Below are 23554 nucleotides of genomic sequence, written 5' to 3'. Positions count from 1 at the left end.
TTGCTGCGATCGTGTAGATCGTGTAGTAAGGAGCGAAGTTTAACTTGCATCTATGAAATATCGATGTTGTATTAAGAGCTTCTTCTCAATAAAGAAGAATATTTAATTCCAACATATTGTCGATTTTAAAATCGACCGATCGATATAAAAGTCAAATTTAAAATGCAATTTATTTTCAGACCCACATTGACTCCGGCACCCTTGATATGACGCTGAGTGAGCACCGCCACCTCGTGCTGCAGATCGCTCTCAAATGCGCCGACATATCGAACCCGTGCCGGCCCTGGGAGATCAGCCGCAAGTGGAGCCTCAAGGTGTGCGAGGAGTTCTTCCGCCAGGGAGACTATGAGCGCAGGCTCAACCTGCCCGTCACCGCCCTGTGCGACCGGCACACCACTTCCATCCCAAAGATACAGACGGGTAAACAAACTGCTATTAAAATAATTTTTATATATGTCACGGCTAAAGGTAGGTGAGAACATAAACTTAAGATTAGCCGGCTAAACTTAGGTTTATTTTCGACGAGGTGTTAATGTTAGTTTGTTCTATCTTTAGCCGGCTAAACTTAAGTGTAACCGCAGGCCCGTGGCTAAAAATGTCGGGGTGGGTAGATTTGGTTAGCGCCGGGCCGGTGGAGGGCTTGAGGGGCCCGCACAGTGCCAGAAAACACTCGCCCTGTTCCTTACATGTATTATAGTAACCAAATCTACCCACCCCGACTCAGGGCAGAAAGCTGGTGGCTAGGTTAGGTTAGGTTAGAACTCTTAAGACCCGCACGAGCCGAGCGAGCGCAGCGAGCGTGCTGCGGCAGCAGCCGGCGAAGTGCCAGAAAACACTCGCCCTGTTCCTTACATGTATTATAGTAACCAAATCTACCCACCCCGACATTTTTAGCCACGGGCCTGCGGTTACACTTAAGTTTAGCCGGCTAAAGATAGAACAAACTAACATTAACACCTCGTCGAAAATAAACCTAAGTTTAGCCGGCTAATCTTAAGTTTATGTTCTCACCTACCTTTAGCCGTAACATATACACATTACATTAAATTGAAAGAATTTACAATATACATTATTATGTTTACAGGATTCTTCAAATTCGTCGTGACCCCATTGATCACGGAATGGGACAAATTCCTTCAAAACGACTTGTCAGCACAGATGCTTAACAATTTGAAATACAACCAGGACCAGTGGGAGTTACTGGTCGTCCAGGAGTCGGCCGAAGAGACGCGCACTGAGATCTCAGATGCAGATATGGTCGACAACGATCTCGAAACCGGGACAAACATCTCGGACAGCTCGGAGATGCTGCTTCCGCTGCGCAGGAGCTCGCTTAACCCACCGAAGCCGATTAGCCTTCGCGAACAACTGCGCCGGCTCTCCGTGCCATTGAACGTTTTCCAGGATTCGCGGTACAAGAACAAAAGCCGCACGGGCTCCGTCGCCGAAGAGCAGAGCCACGAGCAAGGCAGCGCCATGGGCAGCGAACACTCGCTGCACTCCCAGCTCAGCGTGCGCGGCCACTGCGAGCCCAAAGCGGCCGAAGAAAAAGTTCTCAGCACCGAGAATCTCTTGCCCAATTCGTCGATTGCCTCCATCACTACTCCAGTGCAGGCGACGCGCCTGAAGACCGTTCTAAAAGACGGAGGCACCTGGAAACTGGTCCGCCAGCAAACTTTCCCACCGATGGAGATGTCCGGCCAGGCCCAGGCTCTGCTCTGTCGCCCGATCTACACGAGCTCGGAGGACACCACGCTCCCTTCGACCCAGGCGGCTGAATTCTTCGACAGAAGCAAAATGCAGAGCCAGATGTGCTGCGCCTTCAAGTTGCCGGGGAAACCTGAACCGATCGTTCTGGTCGATGAGGAAGAGCATTTTGAGGAAAAGGAGAATATAAACACGTCGAACCGCTCTGGCGCCGGTCGCCGCTATGAAGTGGGCAGCCAGCTCCGCGAGAACCTGTCCACCGTGAGCCTGAGCATGTTCCCCACCGGCGAGATGCTGGGACGCAGGAAGTCGATGCCAGCTGATGATACATGCGGTAAGATTACTTTTAATATGTAACAATTGCGTGCATTTCCTTGTAAATACTTATTAAACGTAATGTGTGTAGGTCCGAAAGAGAAGCGCATGCGCGAGGTGGCGGGCGCGATCCCGGAGCTGCTGCGGCAGACGCTGCTGGGCCCCGCGCGGCGCCGCGGCTCGGCCCCCGCGCCGCTCGGCGCGTCCGAGCTGCCCGCGCTGGCGGCGCTGGCCCGTCACCATGGCAACCAGCCCGCGCGCCGCAAGCCCGCGCCCGCCGCCTGCCACCAGCTGCTCAAGGACCAGCCGCACATGACCCGCCGAAGCTCGCTACCCGTTGAGGTGATGACAGGTGCTAACATCGATGTTTTTTCTATCGCTTTGCATGCTCTAGCTATTTAAGAATCTTCTAGATCTTTCCACTGTGCTTATATTATGGATGTTAGACGTGTCTCGTAGGTGTATTGATGTTGTCAACGCAGGGATGTGCCTTACACAGATTTCGGCATCTTCTCTTAACTCTATTGAATGGAAGCTTTTAGTAAAAAAATACGTTTAATTGCTTATTTATTGTTGAGATCGCTTATATCGGAAAATTTAGTGAGCTTCCTGTTTCATCGGACCACAGCTTAAATGTGTCTAGCATGATAATACATAATATTATTATTAATAGGTTTTTATGAAAATAATTGAGACTACACAGGTCTACCTACTGTTATTCTACAATCCGTTAATAATAGATATTCAACAAATTAAACAATTTACTTTTTATACAACTTGTAAATGCGGTTCTGGGGTTCGATTCCCTATATGCATATCATGGAAACGTGAAATTGAAATATTATTGTAAGACAAAGTAGATTTTGGACCTAAAAGACCAAGGAACCATGTATCTTGTCTCCACGGAGAACCAAATCTTAACCTGGAAGAACGAATGGCTAATGAATGATAAAATATGTCCATGGCCCATGCCCCCCCCCCCTCGCCCGGGGGACGAACGACTGACTGTGTGTCTCTTCCGCAGGGATCTCATCCCGCTGAGTTGAGCTCCTCCGACAACTCCGTGTAAGCGGACAGACGACACACGTAACATCCTACCAAAATGACAATTAGCTAAGTCTCTAGTACAAATTTTAATTTTATGAATTTATTTAAACAAAAAAACACCTTTTTTTTAGGTTGTGTTCTGTTTTGTGAATATATTGATTTTATATTATTATTATTGTGAAGCGCAAATTTTAGGTCAACTTCGTATCAGTCACTGCAGCTCATTTGAAACTATGACTGAGTATAAATATATTGCATTGTCTCTTTTTAATTTAGCTCCTTAAGAAGTGTTAGAGTCTCATTTATAGTATTTAAAGTCTCTATATATACATATATAGTAGTCATAGTTTAAGCGTCGTACATATTTTGGACAATTTCTAGTGGTGTGTATATAGTATGTGTTAGGAAAATTCAGTATTATTATTCAATTTTCTCTGTATATTGTATAGTACATAATAATAACTATTGGTGTAATAGATGCGTACGATCCTTGTCTATTTTGATTATAAACTTTTCACTTCGTATAGTCCATTCTTTAGGCCTAGTTGCTTCTCTATCGCACTCTTACTTCATATGAAGAAAAGAGACACTCTATGGAAAGATTGACATTTAGTCAAACCTAACATCTAGGACATGAACATCAATGTTCACTCAACCAATCACGATCGAGACATAAGTTGAGTGTAACAAGACTTAAGGAATAGACTATAATCTAATAAATTTTTGAAATTTGTAAACCATAGTTGATCTTAAATAATATAACTACATAATGTATAAATATGACACAAAAGTTAAATTAACAACTAAATTTTTTCAGAACCATCTTGGAGAATTACTACGATATGGCATATTATTTTTGAATGAAACATTTAAATAAAAATTCACAAAATTAAGTGCCAACTATTTTCGATAACAGCTTTTCAAAATTTTGAATATTTTATATCTATTACAATTTATATACATTTCCGTATTGAGTAGATTTGGTACGTCTCGTCTGCAATCCTGGAGACATCTCTCACTCGTCTATGCTGCTTAGGTCCAATGACATTAAAAATCATCATTTACAATAAAAAAACAAAAACAAACAAAAAAAAGTTCAACCGCAAGTTGGCCGGGAACCGCGCTCATGTGTAAATAAACACGAATCATTATAAATCACAAATTATAAAATAGATGACGCTTATTGTAGTTTTAAGTACTAATTATATCTCTAGTCTAGTCTAATTATACACGTAGTTATAGATGTAAGGGAGTGTGAGGACGCAACAGTGGCGCCACCTGGCGGAGGTTTGCGACGACTTGGTGCACAGTGGCCGAGGGCCACTGGGAATAAATTGATTTGACTGAAATTTTACAACGCTAGATCGTTGGCTTGTACAAATTATAACGTGTAGGAGGGTATGACCGAGGGTCATGAGTGTTTTGCCTCGATCTGATCGGGAGGGATAGCAGCGGAGCACGCCAAAATATGCGCTATGAGGTTGGCTTTGGCAGAACTGAATGTGTAGGCAGAGATTCCATGCGAGTCGAGACGGTTGGGCCAACTCGGCCGAGTGTCAGATGTATTGTTCTAACGCCATAACGTTAGAATTGTGTCCGTTGAACACCTACTGACGAGGACACTTCGAATGATATTAATTTCAAATATGTATTTTGATTTTTTTGGATCGAATTTGTGGATGGTATTTTGATTTAACGACGAAATTTAAGGGCACAAATTTTGGAATGGTTTAGTGTTAATCGTGCTCAAACTATCGTTTATGCGAGTTTTTATATTTTAATGTTAGATGTCGCGGTTCGGTTAATTTTAACTTTTCTTTGAGCTTTAACATATTTTTTGTGTTGTATCTTTATTCTTTCACCGTTCGTTTCAACCACGACGCGTTTAGTATCTGCTAATAGTACCTATTTCTGTGCTCAGATTTTATTATATTTTTTATTCCTTTGCTAAAAGAAGTACTCTTGACTATCTATCTATATTCAATATATCTATTGATCATTGATCGTATAATATTCTCTGTGTACTATTAGTATTCTGTGTATTTTATCGTTAAATGTAATGAATGTTGTGGACAACTACTAGGTGTTAAAGTTAATGTTAAAACTCGACATCGGTATCGATAACTAAATTCAAATTGCCTTGAATTTGACGAATTTTTAGAAGTGATAGGTAGTGTAAGTATTAATGGGGGGCAGGGCGGGAGAGGGGGGCATCTTTTGTCACGAGTTTGGGGCTTTGTGTTCTTGAATCTCTACAATCTTTCAACATATGACGTGGACCGTTGTATTCCTTTTTTTTCAGAACATTATTTATTGTTTTATTTTTATGTGCGTATTTCTTCGTTTAATTATGGGTATCGGTTATAAATGTAAATAAGAGTAACTAGAGTCGGGCGAGAGCGGCGGGCCGCGGTGTAGGGTGACGACAAAATTGCTAAGTAAATTAAGGATATTTAGTTATGGAACCGTTGTCGATCCCCCGTAGATCCCAGTTCTGATGTCGTGGTAGCCACTTAGCCATATTTGGCCGTAATGTACTGTAATTACGTAACGTAGATGATACCCCTTATCGTAGGAATAAATATTTCATTCGACACAATTTTAGGTGTATTTTTAATTGTAATTCAATTTTCTGGAGTGTTTGTTTGACACGCCGCGCTATGTGGATGTAGATTTTATTTCAATTTTGTAATTAATATTCAATGTTGGACATGTTTTAAGTTTTTATTCAACGCAACAGCGGGTATTCATAACGATTCGGGATTATTGGGTATTTTTATTAAGTTTTATTATGTTGAAATAATGTGGAAAAAAATACTTTTGGAACGTGTTTAAATATAATATGTCCATGGTAATTTTATTTTTATTATTCGATTATTTTTACGTCTGTTGAAGATTTTTTTATTATATAACTACCATCTGTTGCGTTAGTAAAAACTTCATCAATACCTTAATAGTAAATAATTTGATATTTGTGTATAATAACAACCCTGTAGATGGATTAAGCTAAGTATATGTGGATTTACGTTCCTCGTAATCTTGGAATATAATGTAATTTTGTTTTAATTTATTAAAAAGTGCATATCAGTGATGCTCTTAAGCACCTTTGATGTTAAATGTATCGCACAAAGCATTGAGAGGCAATTCTAACCACATTTCGACCAAAAGGGTAAAAACTCAACTTTTCTGCAATTTTGCACAGCGCCATCTAGTCGCAAGTAACCCGTTGCTATGGCAACGGGGATAAACAATAGCTTGAAATGTTTTCAACTTGTCTCAACTAAATGTGGTAGGTTCTTGCTTTCGCACTAAATTATTTTAATCAAGGGAAAGGATTGAAATTCTTCTGATTTCTAAGAGAGGTGATACTTTAATCAGCTATTTTGGCAGATGATAATCCTCGTTAATTTTTAATAATTAATTTTTATTCTTCTTTTCATAGTTTTTGTTTTTATTCTTTTGGTCGAAATTGTCATAATAATTTGTTTCGGTGTTTATTTTTAAGTACAATAATTTAATGTTAAGTACAATTATTGAAAAGCGCTGGTAGCACATGTTGTGGTTTAATAATATTGTTGTTTTTCGGTTTTATTCATCAGTTGAGTTTTAATTTATCGAATTTTGTTTATCCATTTTTATTTTGTTTTCATTTTTTGGATTATCTCACATTATAATTTTACAATGAAATTTTGTTACAATGAAATGTTAATTTCATTTAGTACTTAAAATAAATATTTTTTAAATATTATTTTTGTTTATTTTTTTCCTTTTTGTATTTTTTTTATTTTTATTTTATCCATCAAACACTACACGATTGACAAAAATCCACAGTGTTGCCTATAAATTTTTTCGTGTATCAATAGATTTTTTTTTAATTAACTAACTAATTGTGATTTCTTGTCTAAGTTGTAAAATTATTACATTATGTTAATAAACATTACCAAATAGGAAATAAGTTTCGGTAATTATTGTTTCTATAATAATGTTTAAAAAGTAAAATCAATAACTTTGTCGAAGAAACCGAGTTTGTGTTCAAATTTTAAACTTATTTATACGTACAGGACACCGTTCTTTAATAAAATAATTTTTTACCCCATAAATTCATAGCAGTTTTATAGAAAACGTTTTGGCATGCTGTGGATATATTGTCAATCCGACCCATATATTGTAGATTACGTATTTTATACCTACCATCGAATTTACATTTTATTAAACCTTTATGACTTGGAATGTTTACATCTTGAAGACTGCAATTTATTTAATAATTATATTGTAGCGGTGCCGCGGGCGAACACTAGTCAACACTCAGGATCGACTGCACATCAGTCGGGATTTCATAGTTTTAATACGCATTCTATCTTTGTATATATCTATACTACTACTATATTAGCTTCTACTAATACATTTTCATACTAGAGTAGGTTTTGTGGTTATATACATATTGCCCACTCCTGAGGTTGATTAGTTAATCATGTATTACTGTTGAATGCGTCTACCAATTCCGTTTTATAAGCATTTTGACCGTTGGCATATCGTGTGTGAACTATGACGTAATAACTACCATCTCAAAAAGTCGGCAACGCATCTGCAGAAGCTCCTGTAGATGAATATGGGCGGTGGACTCGCTTACGATCAGGCGCTCCACAAGGCCGTTTGCCGACTCTATTAAAAAAAAAATCTAAAGGGCCCTCTACAATGGGCAGCGTTGGCCCAACAATTAATGATCGTCGATGTTTGTCGCCAATACGGCGATTATGCATAAACATCTACAATGACGGCAGATCATAGACATTTAGGTCCTCTACACTATCGTAATTGCCCAACGCTGCCCATTGTGAAGAGGGCCCATAACGAAAATGTTTGCTATGAAATATCTATGGATTGTTAGTCGGAACAACGGCCTACAGCATTTCATATTAGAAAATATTCCTAGAATAGAACATCCAATATTCCTTTTCATCATTGATATAACATTCTTCGTTTTATGAGATTTCTTAGAAGAAAAAGCATGATTTTTGATCTAACCGAAATAATAAACGGAATTGGTAGATGATATTCCCATACTTATATCTCTATATATTATGCCCACTAGAGTGGGTCATACATATTTATTCAGGTCGCAGCCAGAAACGAATGACATGAAGAGGGAATTTATCGGATTATGGGGCATTAAAACGGACGAATAACAACTACTGTTTAGCCTGTAGCTGTTACATTGCATTTTTTATCACGAATATATTTGGAGCAACACATGTGACTCCAATAAGTAAACATCTAAAATTCTATCTGGAAAAAAAGATCTTAATTTTTTTTGCACTGATTCTGTACTAAGAAGTGAATGGAAGGGAAATGTTATTCATAGCACATAATATATTGACTATTTGGAATGAAAATTACGATCTGTTAAAACATTTCATATTGTAAAGTTACAAAAGGGGTTATTCTGAAAATAAACGTTCAAATAACGTTATATACAAGTGGTTAAAACCATCCAAACCACGTATTTATTTATTTCTCTTTATATAACTTTTAATTTAAGTAACAGTGATCAGGCTTTATCTAAAACAAAGTAAAAGACAGATGGGCTGGCTGCGGCCTCACACGAGTTTAGTCTTTGATATTCAATGTTGTTCGTGTTTCTATAATGTCACTATCGGTGTTTCCGTGTGCCCTCTTGAATAAATAATGTTCCCCAATACAGGAGTGTTTTATTTTAACCCTATATCCCTAATAAATGATCAATTAGTGCTGGTTTCACAGCTTTATGTTTAGATTTAGAAAGTAACAAAATATAATGTATCAGGAAATGGCATAAATTTAAATGTTAAAAACGCTATACAGAGATATCATCAAACTGTGAAACTGGCCCTCAATTATTCTGAGTAAATCTTAAGTATATTATTCACTTTTTGTGAACAATGTTCAAGTTACTTTGTCGATCTATACATATATGAACAACTAATTTTGATCTGTGAATATTATTGTCTCTATTCATATTCTTGACGATCACCAAAAGAATAACCAAAACATAAATTTTCAAAGAATAGAAGTTAAAATCACGTTATTTAGGAATTGGTGCTTTATAACAAGGAAATTTGTATATACTGAAGACTACTGCTTCGACAAGAACCTTAAACTACCATTCCTACTTACTAACTACTTGGATAAAAAAAATAAAACAACCGCAAACGAAGCAAAAATTTAATTTCCAACTAATCTTATAAACATCTACACAATATAATACATTGATTCGTATCTACAGGCCGGCGGACGACTCGGGCTTGGCCGACGGAGCGCCTATTTCCGTACTTTCCTCACCAGAGGCCGCTTTTTCCATATTTTTCAAATCCGTCTCAAATTCTACTGGCTCAATGAATTTCTTCTTCGGGAAGGGGGGAGGCCCCAATATTGCCTCCACTTGCTTGTAGTTGAGCGTTTCTTTCTTTAGTAGTTCTTCCGCGAGCTGGGAACGAGATTATGCGTTTATTATATTGTTTTCTATACAGTTATAGAATATTCGATTATTATATATAGCAGCATCACAGATATAGGAAAATAAAATTTACTACACTCCATATTTTTTGAAATTACCATAAAAATATGATTTGTAACTTATAAATTTGAATATCAAGGTAGTTGAAGATTTCTATTTAAAATCAACTTAATAAACTGTTTGGTATTTTTGATAATTAGTAAGTAATTAATTTTAATAAATCAACTGAAGCGACATTCCGAATTGATGTTAATATTAAAAACATTATCTATCATTAGACACAAAAACTTTTCAGCTTCCCGACTACCACCATCTCTCAATTGTCTAAAACTCACCGCTTTCAGCTTATCCTCGTTCTTCCTCAATATCTCCTCTGTCCTATAGTACGCTCTGGCTATGACTCTCCTCGCTTCCACATCTATTAAGTTCTTTAGCGACTTGGAGAAAGGACTCTTGCCGCGTGTGTTTAGATCCGGGAAAGAAAGTAAACCCACTGTAGGTGACATGCCGTATACTCGCACCTGGATAAAATATGTTTAGTAATAGTTAAATAAATAAATATTTCGGGACAATTTTCACACACGGCACGATCTGATCCCATACTAAGCTTTCGCTTGTGTTATGGAAACCAGATGGCTAATAAACATACATATATAATAATAAATAAATACTTATATAGATAATTAACACCCAGACACAGAGCAAACATCTATGTTCAGCACACAAATATTTGCCCCGGGGGGGGATCGAACCCACGACCTCTGACTTGGAAGGCAGGGCCACTACCAACCAAGCCAACCGGTCAGTCAGTAATTAAAGGTAGGTTTTAAAAAATTTATGAAAAAAGTGGTATTTGAAATTATGAAAAACAAGAAAATAATCGTAAACATTTCAATCGCAAATCTCGAGATCGGATCGATCTCAGCATTTATTTTATCGTCAAGTAGTTTATATTTTATTTTTGACAAAAATGGAAAATATTGTGTCGTAAACCAGTTCGAAACTGGTTTATGAAATCGCCGCTGCTTATGAATTTAATCATTTATTTCTATTGTGTTCATACATTTCATCAGAATTTTGTTTACATCTATAGGGTGTCCCAACAAGAACGCAAGATTTAAATTTGGCGCCATTCGAAGTGTCATTGTTTGACATATCAACAAGTGTTATTTTTTTTTAGTAGAAGGTATAAGGTTAGTGAAAATGGAACGCTAAACGAAGGATCAACATTCTCATTGTAAAATTTGTTTTACCAAAATAGTGAAAGTTTTGCGGCTACAGTACGCAAATTGCGATCAAAGAAATTGCGATCAGTAAAAGAGATTATTATAGAAAAATTTGCTGAAACTGGGTCTGTTAGTGATGTAAAGACAACAACGCGCCTTCGACCTGGTCGATCAACCGAAAATATCGCAGCTGTATGTGATGATATCGCTCAAACTCCATCCATCTCAATTCAACACCGAGCTTCAAAAATTGGTGGTTCCGAATCCACTATGCAGCGAATTTTGACAAAAGATTTGCGTCTTGCATGCTGGAGGGGATGTGGTTTCAACAAGACTTCGCCACATGTCATACAGCCAGAGAAACAATACAATTGCTGCATCAGTCATTTCTCGGTCATGTTACTTCACGCTTTGGGGACCATAATTGGCCACCTAGATCATGCGATTTAGGGGTTTTTTTGAAATCGAGGGTTTATGCGATTAAGCCGACGACGACTCAAGCCTTAAAAGACGAAATTGGACGCTGTATTAATGAAATACCACAGCATTTATGTAAAACGGTCATTGAAAATTTCATTAAAAGATCGCGTATGTGCCAGCAAAGCCGCGGCGGCCATCTCCCTGATGTGTTGTTCCAAACATAACCTCATCTTGTCTACTTTACGATATAATATAGTTTTCACAATTTTTTTTTAAATATCTGCGTTTTATGTCAAATTTAAATCTTGCGTTCTTGTTGGGACACCCTATATAACTAAGCAGAAGATGAGTTATAAAACACATAAAAAGAGTTACATACACTATTTCTATATCATGACTGTTTGTAAATTACTACGATACTGTGGTATACAGGGTGTAATCGTTAAGTGTGCACAGGCTATTATTTCGTAACTCTTGTAGATATATAAAAATTTGAAACTGATATTGAGAGCCCTTTACCTAATGCGTAAAATGACAATAATAACTTTTTAAAAATAAAACGGGAAATATCTAAAAAAATTACATAAAACACTCCCATACATTTTAACATTTAGTATGAGATATGCTGATATGACTATCCCAAACATGTAATATGGAAAATTTTGGTTCTTTTTTGGTTTTGCGTTTAAATTACTTCGCAAATTTTAATAAAAATTCATTTAGAAACTGTAAATAGAGTTCGATATGGAATACAATGGTATTCCAAAACGAGGACGTCACTTTGAACATTTGCTTTGAATACAAAATGCATGGGAAATAAAATGTATGGGAGTGTTTTTATGTACTTAAATTTTTTAGATATTTCTCGTTTTATTTTTAAAAAAGTTATGATTATCATTTTACTCATTAGGTAAAGGGCTTTCAATATCAGTTTAAAGTTTTTTTGATATCTGCAATAGTTACGGAATAATCGGCTGTGCACACTTAACGATTACATCCTGTATATCTAAATAAATGTTTCCATACCTGCGCATACGCAATCTTGGTGACCTTCTCTAGATCGTTCTTAGCACCGCTGGTGATCGAGTTGAAGGTGATGGCTTCAGCAGCACGGCCTCCCAGCGCCATGCACATGCGGTCGAATAGCTGATAAACATAGAACATTGTTTACTTATCTATATAATATTATTATTTATTTAAAATACTCTATTGTACCTGACATATTTAAAAAAAAGGAAACAAGAGAAATATGGCTAGTGCACAATAGGTGGCCTTATTACTCAAAAGCAATGGGCAACGGGCAAACCGTCCAGAAGAGATTGCTTTTTAAAAGAAAAGGACGATTATTAACAATTGAAGTTGTACAAAATTTAAATAAAAAAAAAATATTGTGTGGTCATAATATTATACCATCAGCTAATTTTTGTTAAAAGAGAAATGTAGGAGTATGTATTTAAGCAATGTGCGATAAGACCGATTGTTTAAATGTATTCTTAGGTTAAGTTTTATTTAAAATTCTTAGAGCAATAAAAAACAAATAAATAAATCACTAACCTCCTCCGTAGTATATAGCTTCTGATCGCTAGTCGTATACTGTGCGAAGCCCAGGGCCATATTGGTCCTCGGCACTATGGTCACTTTCAGCAACGCGTCCGTATGTTCTAGAAGCCAACCAATCAGAGCATGCCCGGACTCGTGGTATGCAACTATCTTCTTTTCCCCGGGAGACATCGCGTGACTGCGTTTCTCCGTTCCACCTAACATTTAGATAAAGTTTATAATTAAATAAAAAGACGTGTGGCACTCGGGGACTGCCGCGGTAAAGCTATTGCATGCTATGCCTTCAAGCCACACCTCCGAGCCCGTCGGAGTGGGGAGCGTGAGGTTTTTCCGTAACGGAATTTCTCGATTCGGTCCCCGCGCTCAAGGCCCGCGATAGAAGCTATGCAATAGCTTAATAAAATGGCAAAAATATAGGAAATACGCTAGAATCGCTTCAAGTTTTAAATTATTTTTAATGGATTAAATGCAGGAGACAAAACGTATTCGTTTAGGGTTGCATTCTAAACTGATATACAGGGTGTCCCACTATCGGTATACAAAGCGCGAAGGAACTTGTAGTCTTGCATACACTAATCACGTAAAAAATACTTAAAAAACAAAATTCTGTCAAAAAAATTTGCTACATTTTTCCTTAAAATTCATGTTTTCTTCTCTAGCTTCGCGCAGCCGGCATATAGCCGCTTCGCTAATGTGAGCATTTTGTTTATGAAAATATAATCTTAAACGATAGCTCACGTGTGGGTGGCAAAGTCGGGCGGGTTGCTTATTAGGGGTGTAACCATAGAGTTTTAAAAATTCATCTGGAATTTTATAAGTATTTTTTACGTACTCAGCGTATGCAAATCTATAACCTCCATTGAGCTTAGAATACCAACGGTGGGACACCCTGTATATTGCTACTAGTTAAGACAAACTATTTTAGTATTAACAATAGGATTGAAAGATGACACTTGACAAGCGAATGCAATGGGAGCTCAAAGGTTAGATACAATATAATAGGCATTTGCATAATAAATACAGTGTTTTCAGGGATTTATCCTTGCTTGTCCTTGCTAATATGTATTATTAATGCGAAAGTGTGTTTGTTAGTCTTTTTTTCACGTCGAAACATAAGTTTATGATATGATTTTTGTGTTTGGTGATAGATATGAGGCAAGAGAGTGATAGCTACTTTTACCGCAGTAATTTCATGCTCATAGGAAGATTATAGATATTTTAATACGCATTTGAATCACTCCCAAATTTATAAATTCCGATTGACGGCGGTATATTTAAAATGTGCCATATATGATAATAAGAGTTAATTTTCTTGAAGACGCGAGCAAAGCCGCGGGCACAAAGCTAATAGAAGTTATATATTTTGCTAAGGAGATTTATAAATTTTCTACTGCGCAAAACAATCACGTGACACTTGTCTTATCTCTAAAAACACGTACAGTATGCATTAAGATTTTGTACAATATTATGTAATCGTAAAATTCTTCTCTGAACCTTGCGGGCTAGATTCTCGTAAGATTATGGTATATTTACAAATTGTGATCCTCAACATACTGCTTATAATTTAATGTATTATTTTTCGGTGTGTAATAATGTCCTATAATATTTATTTATTTATTTATTTATTCATAAAAAAAATCTACGGTATTACGCATCACATTTAATCAACCGATTACAATCTCGCGAGTTAGATTATAATCTAAAAGTTTAACCATCTTACGTCTATAAATATAACTAAGTGTTTTAATAATCTTTTAACAATGAATTACATAATCTTATATATAAAATTCTCGTGTCACAATGTTAGTCTGCATACTCCTCCGAAACAGGTGGACCGATTCTCATGAAATTTTCTGTGCATATCGGGTAAGTCTGAGAATCGGCCGACATCTATTTTTCATATGTACCACGGGCGAAGCCGGGGCGGACCGCTAGTATTCTATATGATTTTAAAGTGCTGTTATGTAGTGCCTCATTTTTGACGTGACAACGTCTTATAATTCGATAGCCGGCTGCACGCACGAAAAAACATGATTCATGCGCCGTTACCTCGCTCTGAGGCGTTCCATGTAAGGCTTGAAGTGCGAGCGAGAGCGCGGAACGAGCGACAAATAAGCACAATCGGACGTTGTCACGTTCAACTATCGTCAGTAAACCGACTTTACAGACAACCAATTTTTTTTTGTTTATTTTTGCACGCCTCATAAGCGAAGCGTTGAGGTGGGTACTACTGTCACTTCGCGCAAAACATCTGATTTTTCAAACTTAAAATGTCTTTATGTATTATACATTGCACTTGTAAGATAATACATACACACACATATTAAGAAAAAACACTATTTTTAACGTTCATGATATTTTTGATGTCATTTTTGTTATTTAAACTAGTTAAAAAACAGTTTAAAAAAGTTCTGTCTTGGACGTCCGTGTGTCTGTATGTGCGGATCCTTTTTCTTGTTAACACGATAGCGACCGAAATACTTTACTAATCGAGTCTTTTATTTTCTCTTACGCTTGAGTATGCTCAGGAATAGAACCCTTTCATTTTTCAGGGTCTGATTCGATGTGGTTTAATTGTTATTAAATAAACAAAAATAATAATTAATAAATATTTATTAAAAAAAATTATGAGGCGTGCACTTTTGGATTTTCCAAATTATTTTAAATTATTTCTTGTTTTTGTGTGCCATGCCATATCCCCTTACATACCAACAACCCTCTCGACCGCGTACTCTAAATCCGCCGCCTTAACAATGGTCTGTTTGTGTCTCGCGGCATGTAGGGCGGCTTCGTTGCACACGTTCGCTATATCCGCGCCGCTAAAACCCGGCGTTAGGTATGCTAGCCTGTGGAATTAAATAAACTCAAACTCAAACATTTATTTATTCAATTAGACTTCTTTTAGAAGCACTTTCGAATCTTCACTACATATTTTTAACAATTACCACCGATTCGCAAAGCAGTATCTATAGAGAAGAACCGACAAGAAACTCCATAGTTGCTCTTTTAAAATCATGTCAATATTACAATTTAATTTTACATAGTATGTAACTTATATCTAACTACATAATATATCATAATACGCCAAAGAACTGTCCTGTCTTACGCGACAACCCTCTATGGATTTATCCTCCATTGATCCATGTGCTAAGATACGACCTTTTGGAATACAGTGGTATATGTCAAAAAATAGCAATACTGTCGGTAATTCGCGTGACATGATGAAACTTGTATAACTTTAAAAGGCCATAACAATATTTGAACCAATGTATATGCTTTGCAATATGTTTATTTGCGTACAGACTGGCGGTAGTTCTAGGTTAACTCGTTAGTCAATTTAATTGTTCAATCGCTAAATCCCTTATCCCATTATATCCATAAATCCCATTATCATTAAAAAAATAAAATATAACTAATGTCATTGACGAAGACGGAACACTGCTTACCAAACTTCTGATGAAAAATATACACTCTTTAGCTTCGCAGCTTAATTAGATGAAACTGCCAGACAGCAGGCCACTGAACTTGTGTTGTTATGGTATAGAATAATTATTTTTGAACCTTATTGTTAAACCTCACCTCTTAACATAGTACGAAGGTAGATCCTCGAGCACAATATTCTTCAAATGTCTTTGGAATATCTCCTCTCTTTCTATGAGCGTGGGCAGGTCGATCAGGATGTGACGATCGAAACGGCCGGGTCTGAGCAACGCCTGGACACAAAGTAGTATTATATAAGAAAAAGTGAAAGTGATAACAAGTATAAGCTTCTGGCGATTATGGTATAGGTATTAGAAATATACTATTTTATTTACGGATATATTTTTCTTATTGGAAGCATATCAACATCAAACCAAATTCATTCCAATCCAACACTTGCTTATTAAAAATCTTAAGTAATTAATCATTTCAATTATTAGTTAAATACATAAACTTTTTATCAGATTTGAAATTCAAGATGGCCAACAACACCAAAATAATGGCGTCGAGTTTTTTAATTTAAATTTAACAATATGGCATTCACGGTTCTCGACGGTGAATATCCGGTTTAAGAGAAGCGAGGCGATAGATATTTATAGTTATGTAAAGTAGGTGATAAAATTTATGTTAGAAAATATATTACTACGTAAAGGACCCACCTTATCCAGCACATCAGCTCGATTGGTCGAAGCCAACACCACCACCCCCTCGCGGCTCTTCATCCCGTCCATTTCGACCAGGAGCTGGTTGAGGGTCTGTTCCCCCTCCCCCCCGGCACCCCCAAACGAACTGGCCCCTGAGGAACGGGCTCGTCCTACAGCATCCATCTCGTCTATGTAGATGATGCAGGGTGCACGGGAGCTTGCTTCTTTGAAGAGGTCCCTGGTGGAATTAATATGAAATCACTACATAGTAAGTATAAAACAAAGTCGCTTTCTCTGTCCCTATTTCCCTATGTCCCTTTGTATGCTTAAATCTTTAAAACTACGTAACGGATTTTGATGCGGTTTTTTTTAATAGATAGAGTGATTCAAGAGGAAGGTTTTAGTATATACGTAATTTATTAGGTTTTAGACAAAGCGGGCGAAGCCGCGGGCGGTAAGCTAGTGTCTAATAAATTTATTTCAACAAGGATGTAATTATAAATTTCTAAGTGTTCGGAATGTACGAATGCATGTTTGTTGCTCGCTATGTACCAAGTTACATGCGTTTATTTCAAGAAGTATTTACATGAATAAGTTTTAGGCAAAAATTCGGGAGCATGTCTCCATTTTCATGCTTATTAGATCAAAACTTTAGAAATAATGGTGTTATTATGAAATAATAACACCATTAAACACCAATAACACCAAAGAGTTTTAATTACATTATGTCCTAAAAACTGGTTATTTTTAAACCTACACAACAAGCTTATTATGCAAATACATACTACAAAACATCCACAATTCCATCAACACCTTATTATATTACTAGCGGTCCGGCCCGGCTTCGCCCGTGGTACCTACATGTTAAAACTATCCTATCTCTCAAGTTGGATCGAACTGCACATGGTGTGCGAATATTATTATAATCGGTTAAGTGGTTTAGGAGTCCATTGAGGACAAACATTGTGACACGAGATTTATATAATATACTAGGTTTCCGCCCGCGGCTTCGCCCGCGCAGTCAAAGAAAAACCCGCATAGTTCCCGTTCCCGTGGGATTTCCGGGATTGCTTCATTTTCCCGGGATAAAAAGTAGCCTATGTCCTTTCTCGGGTATCAAAATATCTCCATACCAAATTTCGTGAAAATTGGTTCAGTAGTTTAGGCGTGATTGAGTAATAGACAGACAGACAGAGTTACTTTCGCATTTATAATATTAGTATAAAGTATAATATATTATATTATTTATTTCTTTAAAATATCCCTACAGCAATGTTCTCACTTACCTAACCCTCGCGGCTCCAAGCCCTCCGATCATTTCTATGAACTCAGAGCCATTCATAGACAGGAAAGGCACATTCGCCTCAGTGGCTACAGCTTTGGCCAATAATGTTTTTCCACACCCAGGCGGACCTAGGAGTAATGCACCTTTTGGTACCTGGAATAATCATTATATAGAGAGATATATTTGGATGTAATAAGAATTAGGAAATCACATATCCACAATATAAATCACAAAGGTAGCACTTAGAAAACTATAGTGTGCAGCTTTTAAATTTAATAATTACTTTTAAATTTATTATTTACTTTTTACTGGAGTATAAGGTATAAATAAATAAGCAATAAAAACGGTAAGACAAAAGAGCACATGAAAGGAAAAAAACTATAATACTTTTTTTCCTTTCATATGCTCTCTTGTCTGTAATTTTCTATCTAGTGCTAATTCAAACAGGACCATTTAACAATCACTATCAAACTTATAATAAAACTAACCAAACAAGCGACCTATATATTCTCCCTTAAATTACATAACACTAACCTTAGCCCCCAAGCTCTTATAATGCTCGGGCCTCTTGAGATAGTCCACAAACTCCATAACCTCAACCTTGGCCTCCCGTAGCCCGGCCACGTCTTCAAATTTCACCCCCTTCCCCTGGCCACTCATGGAATCTACCAGAGTGAATTTCGCACGGCTCAGTTGGCTCTAGAAATTAATTCGTTCGCAATTGCTGTTCTTATACACTATTATTATGCTATTTAGTTATAAATGTAACCTAACCTATTGGTTTATACTCTTTCATGCAAGAACAGCTAAATTGATCTGTATGAATTTTGGTACAGGGATAGATTATAGTATGTTTAAGCACATAGGAACATTTAGAACACGCGAATGACTCCGCGGGTTCCCGCTAGTTATAAATACAAATGAAATTTAATCAGACATTTGTTTCAATTTGTATCTTTTGTTTTGTTGATTCTGTGTTGAGGAGTCAAATAAATATTTTTTCTTTCATTTTTTTCTTGGTACATAATTAAAATTTTCCGTCAAGAAGCAATTAATTCATAATAATTTCAAGTTCAAAAGTCCTTTCTCATAATGATTTGAATGCCATTAAAAACATTTAACATTTACAGTCTATACAATTATACATCCATACAAAATAAACAATATTACACTACGGCCAACGTAACTTGGCGGGCCTGAACTTCGCGCAGAAGGCTGCGCACGAACGTTTTTTAGGAACGAAATGGTGGCATGAGGCGGCGTGCGCGGGGCGGAGATCTAGGCTAGGGATTGACTCTATGTAAACACAATCATCCCTTTATTCGAACGAATATCGCAATCGATTTTTATCGATTTGAAATTTATTGATTTTTGTTTATATGAGATACTGAACGAAATAGCTTTACAAACTTATTGAATTTTGTCGTTAGTAAAAGAGATTTCGAGTTTAATAGCAAAAAAAAAACTAATAACATTTTATTTTCATGGTTGTAAGACATGATTTAGTTAAATATCATTTATTTATAAACGACCACTACAATAAGGACTGATTGAGCATATTTGAAACCTATTATAAAATTAAATATAAATATATTTCACAATTCAATTTCAATCGATTTGAAAAAAAATCGATTAATCAATATCCTCAGACACGCATAGTGGACATCCCTTTTTGTTTACGTCGTATAACTTCGTGCATATTCGGCAATTCTCGGTACGCAATTATGTATCTCAGTCACACGTTAACATTGGTGTCGTGTTCGTGTCGCTATCTCTGTCTTGAGTACAGGCGGTTACAAAATTTTTCGTTGAGTTGATCGTTATTATTTGTTATTATTATATTGTTGAGTGTTAAGTTTAAATTTGTTCGTGTTTAAGTTTGTTTTAGTGATAATTTGGAATATTCTACTTGGAATTTTGTATTATTCGGGAACAAAGATGCCACCAAAGCATAATATGGTTTTAAATCGCCAGGCGAGAAAAATAATATTCGATTTAACGCAGTATTTTAAAAAAGAAAAAGAAGAAGGCGTAAAAAATGTTGACAAAGTTTTTTTAAGAGTTGCTGAGTGAATCCTGAATTCATTAGGTTATTTTTATTGCTTTATGTCTCATAGCGTTTTGATATTTATTTTATTTGTACTTGGTCTCTGTATAAGGAAATTTTTATTCGAATTTCAGTTTAAAAGAAATAAATGCCTATAACACTTTTTTTTACGAGTGTACATGCGCAAAAGTTCGTAGAGGCTATGTTCAGGCCCGCCAAGTTACGTTGGTCGTATTGTACATTTACATCTAAAATAAAGTAATAAACTTACAAATCCGCCCAAATTGATGTTCATCTTCATAGACTTTGTAGAATACAGGAAGGAGAGGATCACAGCAGTGATCAGCAATGTAGTGATAACTTTGCCGGCCACACTGCCGTTCCTGTCGTATATTACTCGTACACCTAAAAACAAAATAATAACAATGACTAGAAAAACTCACCGAAAACAACAATCTTAAGAGATAGAGAACAACATAAATGAATTTATTTATTGAAATAACTGGCTATCTGCTCGCATTGGGAAATTCTCAAGGAATTACATGTTCGTCAATGTTATCATTGACCCTCCTTACAAAAATAAAAATCATTTCATAAAATCGCTATTTCTATGTGAAAGATCTATACTAATATTATAAAGCTGAAGAGTTTGTTTGTTTGTTAGTTTGAACGCACTAATCTCAGGAACTAATGGTCCGATTTGAAAAATTCTTACAGGCTATATATCATCACGCTAAGACCAACAGGAGTGGAGCACTGCGGGTAAAACCGCGGAGCACATGTAGTATTTCATAAAAATGAATTAAAAACATACCCTCCTTTACACCCAAGCTACTTTCGGTTTCTCTCAATTTCTCTTCAAATCTGTGAATGTCTCCAACATTCATGTGGTATACGCGACTAGTTGCCTGTAAAAAAGAAATACTTATAAAATTAAACAAACTACAATTTTTTTTTTATATTTATTTAAATGTTAAGGGAATTTTAACATTAAACTGCTACATTGGGAAGTCTTTAAATAACTAAAAATAACATATTAAATTAATAATTCATACTCCTGTCTCCCATTATATTAATGTTTATGCTGTATTCGTTTTATTTTTGACACGAAAAACATTACCCAATAATCTAAATAAAATCTCATAGTGACAAAAATGCTTTTGAAGCAGTTTCTACATAAAGGAGATTTTCTTCAGTGTATACAGCTGTGCACATAAATGCACACTGTCTTAATGTTTTACCAGAATATATTAATAAGAACATGTTAACAATCTTACCTTCCTGCCCTTAATAACGGCTCCCTCATGCAATATGATGGTCACAACTTCTATATCGGGTCTGACTATCAGCTCTTCCACTTCACCTTTCGACAGCATTGAGTATACAAACTCGTTCCATGATACATATCTCACAAACTGAAAAAAAAAATAGTTTTTTTTGTTTCATTTATATGAAAGAAAGACATTTTACAACAAACTATAACTGAATAATGGCTGATCGGCTTTTCATTTTTTTGCCTTGTTGGATGGATAAGGTGTAAACAAATTGATTAATGATGGAAACCATGAGCATCTCCAATCATTGTTTAGGTATATAATATAGAAGCAAAGCAGAATTATTGAATTCTACCAAAAATCATGCATACTTATATGTTACAGATGCTTTTAATTACATTATTATTAACTAAGCAAGGCTAGATATTTTGTAAATGTACCTCACTCTGTGGATTATCTCCCGGTAGCAGCATGGAGCTCATGATGATAAGGGTGAAGGTAGTCATGAGCCAGAAAAGCGCCTTGACCATAATCGATGGGATATTTGCATCGTCATTCTTCTTTTTGTCTTTATCCTGCAACCAATGAAATTCATCGTTATTGTTGTCCAAGTGTCACTAATAAATATTAAAATTTATGTTTAAAATAAAAAAAAAATATTTTCAACAAAAGAGGAATCAATCAGTCGTTGATATTATCAAGGTTTGGTAACATTGATAACTACACTGAGAAAATACCTTACACCAGTGAGATTGATCTATCTTTCAATAATAATTAGAACAATAAAACAATAATTTCATATGTATTTTAGAAAATAACAAACCTTGTCTTTATCAGAATCCTTGTTATAATTAGAGGAACTTGTGTGCAATCTTCTGGCCAAAGTACTGAAGTTCAAATATGAGTTAAGGCCAGGCAAGTTTGACCTTTTCAGCAAAGCTTGTGCAGCTCTGAACTCAGCATTGAAATGGCGTAATTGCTGAAACATTTATTATTATTTATTATCAGATTGTATATCAATAGGATGGCTAGTACTTATTTTACATACATATATAAGTACTTGGGAACAGTGAAAACATTTTAAATACGTATATTTGTGTCATATTATTTTTATTTCATGTTCTTACTGATATGATTAACTGATTAACTTTGCGACAGAGTGATTTTTGTTTGAATGATATGGACTCGTATTCAGTGCGATGAAACATCTTATTTCAATATAAATTTCCTTTGACCACAGGAACAATAGCTTATCATAAAATAATATATGCAAATTTTCAGCAAAAATTATATAATTGTAAAAAGTAATGATCATAGGTTATATTTTGATCCATTTTTGATCTAAGTAGTACGAGTTCTACACCAATACACATAAAAACATTAAGCTTGTTTTATTGGGATTTTACTTTATAAACATAATATTTATATTAATATTACGTAGTGGTTTACTGGGAAATTAGTGCAATGTTATAAATACAAAATTAATGAATGTTGTGCAATAACACATCTATTTCCAAAATCGATAATTAATGGATAGTACTTACTGGGTGCTTTGATTTACTCGTAATCCGATGTAAAACGAAAACTGACTTGCATAAATCTATTAATTTTGAAGAATAGTTTTTGTTTATATCTCTTTCGACGATCACATTTTTCAAATCAAATGATACTTTAGACTGTATTTTCGACGCGGATAATGTCGGTAATCGCTTAATGGATAACATTTTTAAAAACTATGAAAGCTGAACCATTTATATTTGGGATTATCGAGCAAAAGTTTATGAAATTACATGTTATTTTTATGTGCTCGTTTGGAAATTTGGCATTTGATTTGATAAATTGTTAAATTGACAATGACATTTTCTCTAGTTCTCTCCTTGTTTTGTCATGTCATTTATATGCCCACTATGCAAAGGAATTTATTTATTCAGCCGAGTCAGATGTTGCCATACTATCAATTAATTACAGGTTTTTACTGATTTAATATTTTAACGTATTTTATAAGTGGAAATTAATGTAAAATAATTATTAGGTATTATGTATACTCCATTAAACC

The 23554-nt window shown here is 35.8% G+C and overlaps 2 protein-coding genes across 4 annotated transcripts in view; one reads left to right on the top strand and one right to left on the bottom strand.

Annotated features, from left to right (window-relative positions):
• LOC149491550 (uncharacterized) overlaps positions 1–6297 on the top strand; it is a 135492-nt gene extending 129195 nt beyond the window's left edge. The window contains exons 8-11 of one of the 3 annotated variants that reach the window (XM_089695233.1): positions 180–420; positions 1085–2041; positions 2114–2364; positions 3047–6297. In XM_089695233.1, coding sequence (XP_089551359.1) covers positions 180–420; positions 1085–2041; positions 2114–2364; positions 3047–3091 — 1494 coding nt within the window. In that variant the 3' untranslated portion in view covers positions 3092–6297. Of the gene's footprint in view, positions 1–179; positions 421–1084; positions 2042–2113; positions 2947–3046 lie in introns of those variants that run through there. The other 2 variants (XM_089695237.1, XM_089695225.1) reach the window with 2 other exon arrangements.
• Positions 6298–9256: 2959 nt separating this feature from the next.
• Spg7 (SPG7 matrix AAA peptidase subunit, paraplegin) lies at positions 9257–23345 on the bottom strand. Its single transcript, XM_089695245.1, has 15 exons — positions 23043–23345; positions 22322–22477; positions 21939–22073; positions 21502–21639; positions 21039–21132; positions 20496–20629; positions 18712–18876; positions 18179–18330; positions 16908–17130; positions 16348–16481; positions 15478–15614; positions 12763–12965; positions 12235–12354; positions 9898–10083; positions 9257–9532 (listed from the first exon to the last, which is right to left on the bottom strand). Exons 1-15 carry the CDS (start codon positions 23220–23222, stop codon positions 9326–9328), a joined length of 2364 nt encoding a protein of 787 aa, XP_089551371.1. The 5' UTR covers positions 23223–23345; the 3' UTR covers positions 9257–9325.
• Between the last annotated feature and the right edge of the window lie 209 nt (positions 23346–23554).

This window comes from Colias philodice, chromosome 1, assembly GCF_061535455.1.
Source record: "Colias philodice isolate Cphi_HAF_F1 chromosome 1, ilColPhil1 Martin Lab GWU primary, whole genome shotgun sequence".
Classification (NCBI taxonomy): domain Eukaryota; kingdom Metazoa; phylum Arthropoda; class Insecta; order Lepidoptera; family Pieridae; genus Colias; species Colias philodice.
This window is presented reverse-complemented; position numbering and strand designations above follow the sequence as displayed.